Consider the following 15,897-nt stretch of genomic DNA (forward strand, 5'->3'; position numbering starts at 1 on the left):
CCATGGCTAATTCTAGCATCCTTTGCTTCCTCCTCTTTGCAGTATCATGAGTGCAAGGTGGGAAAGTATGTTTGGTGGTGGGGAGGAGGTCTAAGGGGAGAGGTTTGTATTTTGGTGAGATGCAAGGGGAGGGAGTTGGTAAGGTCTAAGGGGCTTGGTGGCTTGGTGAGTGGAGCAAGCAGGGGCACAATTGTGTGTGTGTGTGTGTGTGTGTGTGTATGAGAGAGAGAGAGAGAGAGAGAGAGAGAGCGCCACATGGCCTTTTCACATCCCAGGTACCAAAATGTTCTGGCTCAGCTCTGGTCCCCTCAAATAGCCAGCAGTACAGTGGTACCTTGGGTTAAGTACTTAATTCATTCCGGAGGTCCGTACTTAACCTGAAACTGTTCTTAACCTGAAGCACCACTTTAGCTAATGGGGCCTCCTGCTGCTGCCGAGCCGCCGGAGCACAATTTCTGTTCTCATCCTGAAACAAAGTTCTTAACCTGAAGCACTATTTCTGGGTTGCCGGAGTCTGTAACCTGAAGCATATGTAACCTGAAGTGTATGTAACCTGAGGTACCACTGTATCAGTTTCTTAGGTGGCAGCCTTGTTCAGGCTTGTGGGGAGAGAGGGTGTGTGTGTGTCCCCATGACCACTTCTAGTATCATATTTCTTTTTCACAAAAACAACAGCAGCAGCACCAGGTGCATGACATTTTCCCAGCCCCAGATCATTATTGCAAAGTGTCAGGCCTTCTCTTCCTCACTATACACAAGCCCAAACACACACACACACACACACACACACACACACACACACACACACTCACACTCACCCTTCTGTCACCACCCACACAAATTGCAGTGCCATCTTTTATTGATGTTCTGTGTGGCCTCGTTAGGGAGGAAAACATGCTTGCATTAACACAGGCAGATGGTTTCGGATGGTTTTCCTCCCTCAAAATAAATTTTGCTGCTGCTGGTGGGCATGATGGGTAGAAACTCAAATTGCTCAACTGCTGAATTCGGGGAAATCCCCCTTCTCTGTATTTAGATCTTTGAAAAGCTGTCAGTCAAGCGACTTGTGGTGCTCGTGATGGGCAAGTCATCCCGTCTCGTCCCCCGTTCCCCCCACCACCTCCAGACTTCATTTTCATAGCTGTTCCTTTCTGGCATTGCTGCAGAGGCTTGCAGACATCTAATTCCTGAGCACCATAGCTGGTCTCCTGACATTTAGGACTTGCTCAGAGGGTCAGAGGGTTTTGCTCTGTGTTGTTAGCCATTGAAGAACCAAAAGTACCAATGCAAAACACAAAATTGCAACATTGCACGTAATGGGTAAGAAAGGAGCTGTTTTACAGTGAGGAAAGAGGGGGAAGATATCTATAGAGAGCAGATGGGTTTTCTTCAACCCCACAGTGCTCCCTTCAAAGCAAGCTTCGGATGCAGTTCCTAACTTGTTAGGGCAAGAGTGGGGGACTGTTTTTGACTTGGCCAGATCCTCATCCTCCTCATCCCTACAGCCCAATTTTGACAGGTGAGCGGGACAACCTGCCAAAGTTCTTTGTGCAGTTCTCCAGAAATGCCTACAACCAGGAAACAGGGTGTAAGCCCGAGGGAACAAAGTGGGACTTACTCCCGAGTAAACATGCAGAAGATAAGTGCATTAATTTCTAAATCTGAGATGTGCTAGAGTTCAAGTATATCCCTTAGTGTGGATTGTCAAACTGCCCTGAGATCTTTTGATGAAGGGTGGTATGTCAAACAAACAAACAAAAAACAAATAACACTAAAGAGTGGGTTTTTGCGGGGAAAGCTCCTGAGCATAAAAAGAAAATGTGCAGATATGGAGCTTTTAAGGACAGACCAGTGTCTGGAAAGATCAAGGCAAAAGGTAAATGTGGATTAGCCCTTAGTTTATAGGTAATAACTGTGGATGTATTAGGTAAGTGCATTTGGCTTCATTCTCTCTCTCTGTGTGTATGATTTGAAACCCAGAAGGCCCTTATTATCTCCCTGGTCTTGTGGAGGGATCCTCTAGCTCCTGTTCTGGAACCTTGCCACTGTGCCTGCCGGGTAAAAGTGGACGCTAATCTCCTTTAAGCCCTCGCGCCATCCTAGTCCTCCCAAGCAACTGTGACAGGGACAGGCCGGGCACAGCAAGGACACAGGCAGCCTTTAAAGGAGCAGGTTGATTTTGACTCTGCACTTCTGGAGGAACAAAGGGATATTAGGGCGGGATTCAGCAGGGCAAGTTTCCCTTCTGGAGGGCTAAGGCTGTGTTTTAGCCTCCTGGGAACCCCATCAGCTTAGGAGGGCTTCTGCCATGGGGCAGGGCTGGTGGCGATGGGCTTCTCCCTCGTGCCTGTAACAGGAACCGAGAAGGCAGTCGCTGCAAGGACAGCTGACCCTCTATCTCTGTGGCTTGTTCCTCACTTCCTGTTGCACCGTTGCGACTTGTGGTGCTCGTGATGGGCAAGTCATCCCGTCTCGTCCCCCGTTCCCCCCACCACCTCCAGACTTCATTTTCATAGCTGTTCCTTTCTGGCATTGCTGCAGAGGCTTGCAGACATCTAATTCCTGAGCACCATAGCTGGTCTCCTGACATTTAGGACTTGCTCAGAGGGTCAGACCACAGAGGTAGGTGAGGGAGGCTAGAATCAAAGTTACTCTGCACCTTGGGGTATGATGTTGAAAACTGCCTATGATTCCTTGTGAATGCAGAGAGCAGTGTTGTTCTATCCTTGCATCTCTGGGGTGAAAGCTGGGGCTGAGCTGAAATGCTTCCTCCAACTTCACCATCCATGTTGGGAAGTTGGTGTGGCATTTTTGGTCGCTTTTGGGGGTGCAAAAGCTAGCATATGGAAGCAAGGGAACCTCTCATGAATCCTGGCAGCTGGTTTCTCCACCCAGAAAGCCCTTATAAGGTGGACAGGAAGCTTTGCCCTCTAACTGATAGGCTTTATGATGACATAAAGCGGTGACACCGTCTCGCCATGTAGCCCAAGGGTAGCCAATGTCATGCTCTCTGAATGTCACCTGACTCCAGCTCCTATCAGCCTCAGCCAGGATAGCCAACTGTCAGAGATGATGGGAATTGGATTCCAGTAACGTAGAATCACCTAACCGGAATTAAGATTGCCGTAAGAAATATCAACAATCTCAGATATGCAGATGACACAACCTTGATGGCAGAAAGTGAGGAGGAATTAAAGAACCTTTTAATGAGGGTGAAAGAGGAGAGCGCAAAATATGGTGTGAAGCTCAACATCAAAAAAACCAAGATCATGGCCACTGGTCCCATCACCTCCTGGCAAACAGAAGGGGAAGAAATGGAGGCAGTGAGAGATTTTACTTTCTTGGGCTCCATGATCACTGCAGATGGTGACAGTAGCCACGAAATTAAAAGACACCTGCTTCTTGGGAGAAAAGCGATGACAAACCTAGACAGCATCTTAAAAAGCAGAGACATCACCTTACCAACAAAGGTCTGTATAGTTAAAGCTATGGTTTTCCCAGTAGTGATGTATGGAAGTGAGAGCTGGACCACAAAGAAGGCTGATCGCTTTAATAGCTTGATAGCCTTATCATCCATTCCCCCCCCCAATCCTCTTTCAAAGCCGTCCAGGTTGGTGGCTGTTGCCACATCTTGTGGCAGTGAGTTCCACAGTTAAACTATGGGCTGCGTGAAAAAGTGATTCCTTTTGCCTGTCCCAAATCTTTCAACATTCATCTTCCTTGGATGAGCCCTGTTCTTTAGATATGTGAGAAAGGGGAAAAACTGCTCTCTATCCACTTTCTCTCTACCATCCACAAATGTATATACCTCCAACAAGCCTTCTTCCCCACCCCCACCTTTACTTGCCTTAAAATTTTTTAAAAAGACAAGAAAATCATAAATAGCAGGCAGGATGATACGACGTACCTTCAAGAGGGTGACCTAAAACAGTAGCTGTAACGTATTCTTACAATACATCTAATAATACCCAGGGCATCCACTGAGCTAACAGAGGAAAGGATCAAAAGGGCAATGAGCAAAAGTTTAAAAATTCTGTCCAATAAACTCAGATGGAATGAAAGGCTGAAATGGTTGTTCATGCTCGTGTATGAGATAAAACTCCCACCAAATTGCGGCAAAATTCTCTGGCTCTGCCTGGGCTCTAAGAGTCTTTAAATGATGGGTTAGCTTCTCTCAAACAGTAATAAATAATGCCTTTGAATGCCATCTATCCAAAGTAATGCGTGAAGAATCTTTCTTGCCCTGTGAAATGACCAATCAAGCTAGGACCATTAAATAAAATACTAGTTATTTTCCCACAATAGTTACATTACTCTCCTCAAACACTGATAGCAAACACAATTTGGACTCCAACATCACACTTTCCCCAATAATAACCCCAATTTGTTTCACCACGTGTTCCCCAAAGACGCCCACCCCTGGACAAGCCCACCAGAGGTGCCGTCAAGTCCCCTTCTCATTGCGGTTCTGCCAACATAAACGGCATTGCCCAGTGCTTGAACTCTGGCAAGCAAGAATGGAGTACAACACCAGTGGTGAGCAGTCTTCAATGAGTTCTCACGAATGGTGGCTGAAACAGAGGACAGGGGCTTAGGGGTCCAAAGGTTATTCCAAAGACCAGGACCCACTTCCTGTCCGGTACCTCTCTCCCAAAGGACCATAAGGCCAGAAAAAGAAGAAAAGGTGGTCCTCAGTAGAATACCAGGCCTCTTCTGCACTCTGGAGAGGTAGCAACGAGAAGTTTATAAGCTAAAACAAAACAAATTCCTTCCAGTAGCACCTTAAAGACCAACTAAGTCAGTTCTTGGTATGAGCTTTCGTGTGCATGCACACTTCTGTGTATCTGAAGAAGTGTGCATGCACACAAAAGCTCATACCAAGAACTGACTTAGTTGGTCTTTAAGGTGCTACTGGAAGGAATTTGTTTTGTTTTGACTATGGCAGACCAACACGGCTACCAAGTTTATAAGCTGTGTGGGGACTTACGGTAGTTGCTGTTCTCTCAACAGAAGGCTCCTGCAAAAACGAGCTAATTTAGTGAATCCTCAGTCAGTTAGTAGAAGTGCCCCTAATCTTATCTGTAACTTGTTGTGCCGACAAAGGGATAGATCGATCAAAGACGTCCCGCAACTAGTGTGGCAGCCCCACTTTGTGCATTGTGGAACTCAGAGCACACTTGCTTGATATGGCAGATGAAATAGGAGAGTGATCACTGCAGAAAGAAAGTGTTCTTGTTTCTTGTGCTATTTGTGCCAAACTGAACAATGAAAGAAAGGATTTGTCACTTTCTTCCACATTACCTGGGTGGCTGGTAGGGAAAGAAGTGCCCTAGGACCCTCGTACCTACGGGACCGCCTCTCCCGGTATGCCCCACAGAGGACCTTAAGGTCCGTAAATAGCAACACTCTAGAGGTCCCGGGCCCTAGGGAAGTTAGATTAGCCTCAACCAGAGCCAGGGCCTTTTCAACACTGGCTCCAGCCTAGTGGAACGCTCTGTCTCATGAGACCAGGGCCCTGCAGGATCTGATTTCTTTCCGCAGGGCCTGTAAGACAGAGTTGTTCCGCCTGGCCTTTGGCTTGGAATCATTTGATTCCCTCCCCCTCCTTCTTTTTTCCTTTCTCCTCCTGTGATGAGGCTGCATATTAATGTTTTAGTGTTGTATTTTAATCTTGTTTTTTAAGTTGTATTTCAACCAACTTGTTTTTATTATTGGTTGTTAGCCGCCCTGAGCCCGGTCTTGGCTGAGGAGGGCTGGGTATAAATAAAATTATTATTATTATTATTATTATTATTATTATTATTATTAAGGAGCTGTTGATTTCATTCATTGCCTCCAACCCTACCCAAGTTTTAGTCTTGACCCCAAGAGACCGTAAAAAGAATCTGCCCTAATTGAAAGGCATCAAAATACAGTCTGTCTGTCTCTCACACCCACACTCGCCCCAACTTGAGATTTAGCGTAAGGAAGTTTGGTCGGCCATCTTGCCCTCTTGTTTCACAAAATAAAACGGTTCAAAATTGATTGCTGTTGTTTCATAATCCTGTCTGAGATAAAAATTGAGAGGGCTTGGAAGAAAAAAAGAAGTCGTGGGAGGGCTATTATTTTAATAGCAGCAATTCTGCCTAATAAGAATAAATTGAGGGGATGCCAGGATGCCAGGATCATAAGTCATATGTAATACATTGCAAAACAGGTACATAATTCAACCTAAGTCCAGACAAATCCTGTGACATATGAACTAGCAGGTATTTCAGGGAAGTCAGACACACCTTGATACCAAAAGCGCCACCTAATAAACAGCCATGTTCTTGGCCCCATCTTCCAAAACATTGTCTCCAATTTATCAAAATTAATGCCCAGCCCTGTCACAGAGCTAAATTTGCCAATTTCTCTTGCGGAAGAGGCATTTGGGGATCTGAAAGAACAGAGAGGTTGTCAGCAAAAAGTCTGAGGAGCTGTGAGTGACCTTTATAATCATAACCCTGTATCAATGAGTTCACCTGCAGAGATCCTGCCCAGAGTTTAAATAAGAAGGAAGACAAGAGATATCCCTATATAAAGTAAAAGGCAAAGAATCTAAATGATTTGTTCAAACCACAGCTCAGATCTAAAAACTAAAAGGCCCCAAGCTAAAAAGGCCCTAATGTTGTGAACCTCCCTCTTAAGAGAGTTGTTCCAGCCTCTGGATCATATTGATTGCTCTATTTTGGCGACCCTTTTGCAGGGAGTGTGCCAATCCACAGGGTTTGCAACTTGCAAATGTTACAGATTTCGCATGGAGCTGCCGCCACTTGCAAATGGGCTTTTGGGGGCACCCTCTGTGTGAAAGCTGTAAAGGTTATTCTTCTTTTGGTTATTCTTCCGCACAGGTGTGATCTTCTCTGTGCATCCTCAAGGGATGTCTGCACTCGACACCAGCTACTGTACTTGATCTGTTCATACCCTACAACATTTCTCCAATGAAAATAGGGACGTCCTATTAAACAGAGAAACTAAAAACTGAAAGACTTGCCCATTCCTAGGCCAGTGCCATGTAACAGGAAAGAGAACATTGCGGACCACTTAAGGTCCAGGCTGCCTTTGGACCAAAGAACTGAGGTCCAGCGTCGAGGGCGTTCTGACAGTTCCCTCGCTGCGAGAAGTGAGGTTACAGGGAACCAGGCAGAGGGCCTTCTGGGTTGTGGCGCCTGCCCCGTGGAATGCCCTCCCAGCAGATGTCAAGGCAATAAGCAACTATCTTACATTTAAAAGACATCTGAAGGCAGCCCTGTTTAGGGAAGTTTTTAGTGTTTAATGCTGTATTGTGTTTTTAATATTCAGTAGGAAGCCGCCCAGAGCAGTTGGGGAAACCCAGCCAGATGGGCGGAGTATAAATAATAAATAAATAAATAAATAAATAAATAAATAATAATAATAATAATTATTATTATATGGCCGGTGTGCCAGGGCTTTAGGGGATGCCACATGCCAAATCAGCCCTACTCCAAGGAAGGACCCCCGCCGCTCGCAACACATAAAGTCATCAGCTGTCCCTGAAAGAATGCAATGTACAAAGCAAAGGCATTAAAAACATTTTTTAAAAAAAACTTCCCTATATAGTGCTGCCTTTTAGATGTCTTCTAAAGGTTGTAGAGTTGCTTATCTCCTTGGCTCGCGAGTTGCATAACTCCATACCCTCCAACATTTTCCTGATAATAATAGGGACGTCCTAAAGAAAAGCAATGACAAACCTAGACAGCATCTTAAAAAGCAGAGACATCACCTTGCCAACAAAGGCCCGTATAGTTAAAGCTATGGATTTCCCAGTAGTGATGTATGGAAGTGAGAGCTGGACCATAAAGAAGGTTGATCGCCAACGAATTGATGCTTTTGAATTATGGTGCTGGAGGAGACTCTTGAGAGTCCCGTGGACTGCAAGATCAAACCTCTCTATTCTGAAGGCAATCAGCCCTGAGTGCTCACTGGAAGGACAGATCCTGAAGCTGAGGCTCCAATACTTTGGCCACCTCATGAGAAGAGAAGACTCCTTGGTAAAGACTCTGATGTTGGGAAAGATGGAGGGCACAAGGAGAAGGGGACGACAGAGGACAAGATGGTTGGATTGTGTTCTCAAAGCTACCAGCATGAGTTTGACCAAACTGCGGGAGGCAGTGGGGGACAGGAGTGCTTGACGTGCTCTGGTCCATGGGGTCACAAAGAGTAGGACTCGACTAAACAACAACAACAACAACAACAACAACAACAACAACGAAAAGCAGGACATTCTGGGATCATTTCAGAAACCGGGATGGCATCTGTAAATCCGGAGCTGTCCCTGAGAAATAGGGACATTTGCAGGGTATACTGATCAGTTGTGGTATGCCTAGACAGTCCACACATGACAGTTTGCCTTGTTCTTGTTTGCTTTGTCTCTGAATGACCAGGACAGGCAGCAAACCAGTTTAGCAGCCCACTTGCTCTCACACTGTCATTCCCAGGCTGTGTAGCACATCAGTTCAGCAGGCGCTGTAAGCCCCTAAGGTGAGGGGAGCAGCTTTGGAGTCAAAGCCACAGCTGTGAAAGTCCAGTAGCAAGAACGATGGACATTCTCTATGGATTCAGGCCTAACAAATGTCAGTTCTGTTTGTGCTCAGAGCAAGAGAAGCCTTCATTCTGCGTGGCGAATAAGCACATTGATATATCATATGCAAGTTAGGCCTCTCATCCGAAGCAAAGGTTTTTTGTTCCAAATCGATTAACTGTCTGGCTTTTAAGCAATCGGTCAATCAATCACTTGCATTTAAGTTCGTTTGTATACTCGGAAGCCCTTTTGAGGCTTTTGAAGGGAGCGTCATAATTTTATATTACTGTTTTGCTGTGTTCAGCTATCTGCCACTCTTTACAGAGGCCAGAAGGCAAAGTTGGGTGTGAGGACTGGTTTAACATTAAAGGTGGAACAGCGAGGATGGTGTCGGCCCCTTCCGGATAGAGATGAGCCCTTATGAAAGTGCGTAATGCCAGAGTGTCCTTATTGTCAGCCCCGCTGATCTGGCAGTGTGTTGACGGTGGGGACTTTTCACCTGCATGTTAAGCTTGTGGTTGATATAAACACAGCAATTAATCATTTAATACTTGCAGCTGTTCTGCAGCTTCACTTGATTTGCATAAATGTGCTGCATTGGTATATATTATAACATCTGTACAAGTGTGTACCCAGGACTGGGTGTCATACAGACGTAAACCAGTTATGCACCCAGGCAAATCCAAGTTCTGCATCCAGAGAAGCTGAATTTTGCAACCTGTATATATTATGCAAACTTTTGCAGACTGCCTTACTTATTCTGCATTTTATTTTATTCACTATCCTTCATTACGTATTCTGGTTTGTTAGTTATGGGGTGGGGTATGTAGAGGTGGGAACTATGAAGGGCAATGATATCCTGTTATTAAAACTTACTCAGCTACCTCTTTTACTTCTGAGATTTAGGCTGTGTAAGCCTCACTGAACTCAGCAGTGCTTACTTCTAAGTAGGCATGTACCGGATCACACGGTTAGCAGGCTTCTTGCCATATATACATACATATAATTTAAATATACACTTATATATTTGCAGCCATAAGGTCTAGAAACTTGCTTTACAAAAATGAAACCTGAAACTCTGACAAAGCTTGAATTTTGCAGCTGATGCAGGCTTTAACACCCCACCCCAGCAAACCATCCCATTTCTCAAATTATTCTCTGGCTCAAATAAGCTCAAATCTTAGCCCTCTTGCAACCCCCTTGCACAATACTGTAATGATCCACTTCCTTCTCCATTGTGAGATTGTTCATGACCTTGCTGTTGGAAACGGCCCAAAAACCACGGACCAGTGAATGTCTGGGTCTGATTTCTCTCTCTCCTTGCGGCGTCACAGTTGTGTTTTACTTAATACATTCTGCTGCTTTGCTTCATCACTGAATTAAGCTCTAGGAGGACACATCCAAGCACACCAAGGCTTTGGGGAAATAGAAAATCTTCCCTTGTGACTTTGTAGGGGTCCTTATCAGTATAAATATGTTGCAGAGGGCACCCAGCAAGTCGCAATGGATGTGCAACACCTTGTACAAGTTTGGGGATTTGCCTACAGAGGCTGCAAAGAGCGCTGGCAAAACTGACCAATTCCTCTTCTGCTCACCTCAAGACCCCTTTCCAATTTCACCTCCACAGTGAAAAGGCATCTCCCAGCTTAGTGCAGAGCGGGGAGCGAAAGAATGCCAGTTTCACTGTTGCTCTTTTCCGCCTTTACAGTGGCAACTAGATGATGTGCAATTACCACTGAACTTTCCAGGACTGACGGCTGGCTGCACAAATGGTTATGTAAGCAATCGAGGAGGGAGAGAGAAACAGCTTTTTTTCTTTGTTTTTTTTGGCGGTGTGATTGTGGTGGTGGAGGGAATACGCATGCCCATGCAGAAGCCTTTTTTGGGGCGGAAACTCCACAGATGTCAGATATTTTGCAGTGTTTCCATTGGCTATCTGGCTCTAGGCGGGCTGGACCAGTTCAACACACATCCCTAACTATATAGTTTGCTGCTGTGCTCCACGTGTGTGCTGCAGATTTGCACCCTTTTGTGTAAAGCTGCAAGGTAAGTTTATGGCCCCCAAGCCAACCCGTTTGCCATGTGCAAGGACTTATCAGTCATAGCCCCAAGACTCACTGCGCTGGGGAGCATGGCTGAGTGTGCTTGCTAGAAGAATCCCTAGAACAGAGATAGCAAACCTTTCAGGCTCTTGATGTTGCTGGACATCATTTCCCATCTTCTCTGACAACTGGCCATGCATGCTTCTTGGGTCTGATGGGAACTGGAAACCCAACAACAACTGGAGGGCCATAGTTTCCTTTTTAATTCAATTATTTTTGCAACTTTCAAAAGTTTAACATATACACTCCAATACATAAAATTTTTTTGTTTTGTTCTGTTGACTTCCCACCCTGTTTTCCATGGCGTTTTTATTTCTCCCCCTCTGCTGCACCCTAGTAAAGGTAAAGGGTAAAGGGACCCCTGACCATTAGGTCCAGTCGTGTCCGACTCTGGGGTTGCGGTGCTCATCTTGCTTTATTGGCTGAGGGAGCCGGCGTGCAGCTTCCGGGTCATGTGGCCAGCATGACTAAGCCGCTTCTGGCGAACCAGAGCAGCGCATGGAAATGCAGTTTACCTTCCCGCCGGAGCGGTACCATTTATCTACTTGCACTTTGACGTGCTTTTGAACTGCTAGGTTGGCAGGAGCAGGGACCGAGGAAGGGGAGCTCACTCCGTCGTGGGGATTCGAACCGCCGTCCTTCTGATTGGCAAATCCTAAGCCCTATACCATAACAACAATACAATAATCTCTCATTCCTTCTGTTGCTCATAGTTCAAATCCTGCTCACGAGTTCATCATGCTAGAGTATTTCTTTAATCCGAATAGGGCTTCCATTCTTCCACAGAACAGTCATTAGGTTCTCTTATTTTGGCTGTTCTGGGATATCTTTCATGTCAGTTTCTATAAGCCTTGGCCAGCAAGTTGGCAATGAATATCTTGACTGTTCTAGGCAAATGCAGGGTTTGATTCCTGGGATCCACTTACCACCCACAAGAGTAACCCGCTTGTATTTCTGGAACCTACTTTTGCTTGTGACAGTAGCGGTTGACAGGTACAACCAGCTAGCATGCCACAGGACACCAGTGCCTAGGCCTAATTTATCAGGTGTGCAAATCTGCAAACTCAACTCTCTCATTTATGCTGCTGGTTTCTTTGGACAGATATGTGCATGAAACACATAGCTAGCACGTGTGTGCTCAGTTCAGCATGCTGTAATGTAGTGAACAGTATGTTGGACACCATTGGGTAGACCCAGGGTTTAAATAGTATGAAGTCCACTTGGGTATCTCTCTCTGAGTGTTTTCCCACAGCAATTTATTGTGGACTTGGTGCTGATTGGGCACGCAAGTTCTGCACAGTGTCCACACACAAACTTGTCCTTGTCAAAATGCCATCCTATATTTTACCCGTTTAATCTGGAGCTGCTGTTTAGACAGGATTTGTGTGTTTATGTGCTGAATATGAGCAGCACTGAGTCCACAGTAAACTGACATGTGGAAGCCCCCCCCCCCCTGTCTTGACATAATCTACTTTGCAAGATTGGGGTGCGTGAGAATAAAATGGGCCAATCTCATCTATGCTGCAAAGGAACATAAAAAAACCTCCCACCAAAACCCTTCAAAATCTGTGTTTAACTTGAAAAGATTTCTTTAGTCCAAACCCACTCCCCAAATTTATAATACTGTTGAATTCAAGCTCGGATCTGAAACGCATAGTCTGAGATGAGTTTTCTGCAGATTTGAAATGTGAGGCCCTGAGATATTGATATGTGCAACAACCAGTTACTGTATTGTGTTCTTTGGAAATGTCCAGCGTTGCTGATAATAGCTTGATTTAAATCTTCAACCATTCATTTTTGCTCTTGTTCACCCTAAGCTTTCATTTGCATTCCTTGCTGCTGCTTTCATGGATTGTTGTTACTGCATTTTTTTTTATATACTCCGCAAGTCTCTTTGAGAAAGTCCTTTTCGTGTGTAAAATTTGTGCAAGTTTAAAATAATTTGGTCCTAGTCTCTTTTCCTCTGCCCTTTACCCTGACCCTCTGCATCGCCCACATCACAGGGCAAACTGTTGATGCTTTCCCCTTGTCTCTCCTTGCCTAGGCAGCCTGAGCCGGGCGGGCCCAATCCCGGCCATCCTGCGCCCACCACCTGCCATGATGCAGCAACCCCTCGATCTCAAGCCCTTCCTGTCGTTCCCTATGGAGGCGCAGCCGGCCGTGGGCCTCTTCGCAGGTTTCAACACGGTAAGGCCGTGGCTGCTTCCGGCCCAGGAGGTACAGGCTCGGGTAGGACTGTTTGTATAACTCCTCCTCCTTTCCTTCTTCTCTTCCTCTGCCCCCACCAGAGAAAGGGGCTTTGACCTGGACACCTGGCCCCTGGGAATGCCAGGTGAGGCACCCAGGGCTCACAGATGAGGGTGCGGGAGGGGTTACGTTAGCCCTGGAGACGAGTGGTGGCTGGGGCCCATTTGGGACTGGTAGGGTGGAAGGCAGGGAGATCAACAGTAGGTGGCGCCAGAGAGCTCGTGGCAGGTTGTATCATAGAGTTGAAGGGACCCTGAGGGTCATCTACTCCAAACCCTGCAATGCAGGAATATGCACCTCGGCCCAGTATATCTGAACGGCCTCGGCCCAGTATACTTGAAGGAGTGTCTCCACCCCCATCATTCTGCCCGGACGCTGAGGTCCAGTGCTGAGGGCCTTCTGGCGGTTCCCTCATTGCGAGAAGCAAAGCTACAGGGAACCAGGCAGAGGGCCTTTTTGGTAGTGGCACCCGCCCTGTGGAACGCCCTCCCATCAGATGTCAAAGAGATAAATAACTACCTAACATTTAGAAGACATCTGAAGGCAGCCCTGTTCAGGGAAGTTTTCAATGTGTGATATTTTAATGTATTTTTAATAATACATTAATAATAATTACTGTCCCATACGGGGATCGAAGCTGCAACCTTAGCTTTATCAGACCATGTTCTGAAGGCAGTCAGGTGGGGGCTGGCTGGGGGCCACGCTGGGGTTGGTGGGCGAGCCGAATGGATCAGCCTCCAGGGGAGATCTGAACGCAGACCCCGGCCAGGGAAGCTAGCTATGCCTGCTTTAAGCACACGCTTCAAATGGATCACTTAAGGAGGCTGCAGACCACATCTCCATAAATCCCAAGAGATCTCAAATCATAGAACTGCACAGTTGGAAGGGACCACAAGGGTCATCTAGTCTGAACTGCGGCAGTGCAGGAATATTTTGCCCAACGTGGGGCTACCACCCATGACCCTGAAATTAACCATCATGCTTCTGCTGGAGTGGGGGGGGGCGGGCAGAGGGAGGACAACTGGCTGGTCAAGTGTTTACATGCACTCCAAAGCATCTTGCCACTCGGTCAATGGTCTCCTGCCTCTCTGCCCACTCACTGCTGCAGCAGAAAAATGGGTAGGCTCCAGCAAGTTGTTGGGGGTCAGGTTCTGTAGGGAAATTGGGACTCACTAGCCTTGCTTGGGAGTTTTGCTGGCTTTGGAAGTTTGCTAGTTTTTCAGTTTGTCTTGTCAGGCTAGTAAAAAATAATAATACAGTGGTACCTCGGTTTACGAACTTAATCCGTTCCGGAAGTCCGTTCTTAAACCAAAACCATTCTTAAACTGAGGGCGCACTTTCCCTAATGAGTTCTCCTGCCGCCGGTGCCCTTCCACCGTTCAGATTCCATTCTTAGACCGAGGTAAAGTTCTCAAACCAGGACACTTATTTCCGGTTTTGCGGAGTTTGTAAACCAAATCGTTCTTAGACCGGACTGTTCTTAAACCGAGGTACCACTGTAATGGCAGGTTGGTACCACAAATAGGTGGTGAAAAAGAAGAAGAAGAAGAAGAAGAAGAAGAAGAAGAAGAAGAAGAAGAAGAAGAGTAGTTTGGATTTGATATCCCGCTTTATCACTACCCGAAGGAGTCTCAAAGCGGCTAACATTCTGCTTTCCCTTTCTCCCCCACAACAAACACTCTGTGAGGTGAGTGGGGCTGAGAAACTTCAGAGAAGTGTGACTGGCCCAAGGTCACCCAGCAGCTGCATGTGGAGGAGTGGGGAATCGAACCCGGTTCACCAGATTACGAGTCCACCGCTCTGAACCTGTACACCACGCTGGCTCTCATGAAGGAACATAGCCTTTAATGTATGTGGGTTGAGGAGATCAGATCCACCGCATGCGTGGTGCATCACAGAACTGTAGAGCTGGAAGGGAGCCTGAGGGAATCTTTTGCCCACCAGACCACCTCAACTTGTATGCCAGGAATGGGGAAGCTGTTTCCCCACCACCACCAGATGTTGCTGGACTACAACTCCCATCATCTCTGACCATTGGCCATTGACTGGGGCTGATGGAAGACCACCGGTTCCTCGTCCCTGCTGTACACCTTTGAGGGCAGCCTCCTCTTCACTGCATGTGTGCCTGGCCTTTAAGATACGAAGTACCATGTGAGCATGCCTAGTAATGATTTGCCGCCTTGTGGAGAGTTCTCATCTCCATCTCGGGGGGCAGCTGGAGATCAGTGATTGTGCTCAGGTCATTGGTTAGGAACCAAGACGTGTGTATGTGTTAAAGAGCAGTAATCAGGCTCTTTTGCAGTGACTCCATTCCCATTCCTGCATGGAGGGAGGCAGGTATTCTCAGCTGGTGATGGTCTGTTTAGTCATTTGGTCTCTTTGCCTATGTTGGAGTGACCTCTGCTGGAGAGAGAGAGAGAGAGAGAGAGAGAGAGAGAGAGAGAGAGAGATGAGAAGCTGTACTGGCTACTGGCTCCCTAAAGGCTATTTTTCTTTTTAATGGAATAAGCTTTCTTGGACTACAATCCACTTAATCAGATGCATGGAGTGTTATTCCGAGCTGCAGGAATATGGGTGTGTATAATTGTAATCAGTGCGGTCAGAAGGAAAGGAAGTGTAGCAGAGGGTACAGATGGTGATGATTATATCCTTAATAGTGGCCATTCACAAAACAAACAGGCAGGCACAGATGTGACGATAGCACAGGCATCCTGGCATTGGTAAGCCCATTAACGTAAGCAGTGTGATTGTGCTGATTCAATCCGCTAGCGATAGCACGGAACCTCTTGAGGAATTACAATTCAGCAGTTTCATGCTGCAGTCTTCCTTTGAAGGTCCTTTGTCCCAGTATGGTCAGATACAAAGTGGCCTGGGAAGTTGAAATATTCCTCCACTGGTTTCTCAATATTGCCATTTAAACTTTTGCATAGAAATGGGCCTGTAGAAGGACTTTGTTGGCAGATGACGACATATATCTTGTTGAAA

At 46.4% G+C, this 15,897-nt stretch overlaps 1 protein-coding gene across 9 annotated transcripts in view; it reads left to right on the forward strand.

Moving 5' to 3' along the window:
* Positions 1–15,897, forward strand: part of ZNF385A (zinc finger protein 385A) — a 214,061-nt gene that overhangs the window by 106,409 nt on the left and 91,755 nt on the right. For 4 of the 9 annotated variants that reach the window (XM_081848984.1, XM_081848980.1, XM_081848985.1 and 1 more), the window contains exon 2: positions 12,710–12,894. The exons of 1 other annotated variant lie outside the window; for it this stretch is intronic. In XM_081848984.1, coding sequence (XP_081705110.1) covers positions 12,710–12,894 — 185 coding nt within the window. Of the gene's footprint in view, positions 1–10,317; positions 10,341–12,709; positions 12,895–15,897 lie in introns of those variants that run through there. 4 more of the 9 variants (XM_081848986.1, XM_081848983.1, XM_081848987.1 and 1 more) reach the window with 4 other exon arrangements.

This window comes from Podarcis erhardii (genome assembly GCF_964252035.2).
Source record: "Podarcis erhardii genome assembly, chromosome: 2".
Taxonomy (NCBI): domain Eukaryota; kingdom Metazoa; phylum Chordata; class Lepidosauria; order Squamata; family Lacertidae; genus Podarcis; species Podarcis erhardii.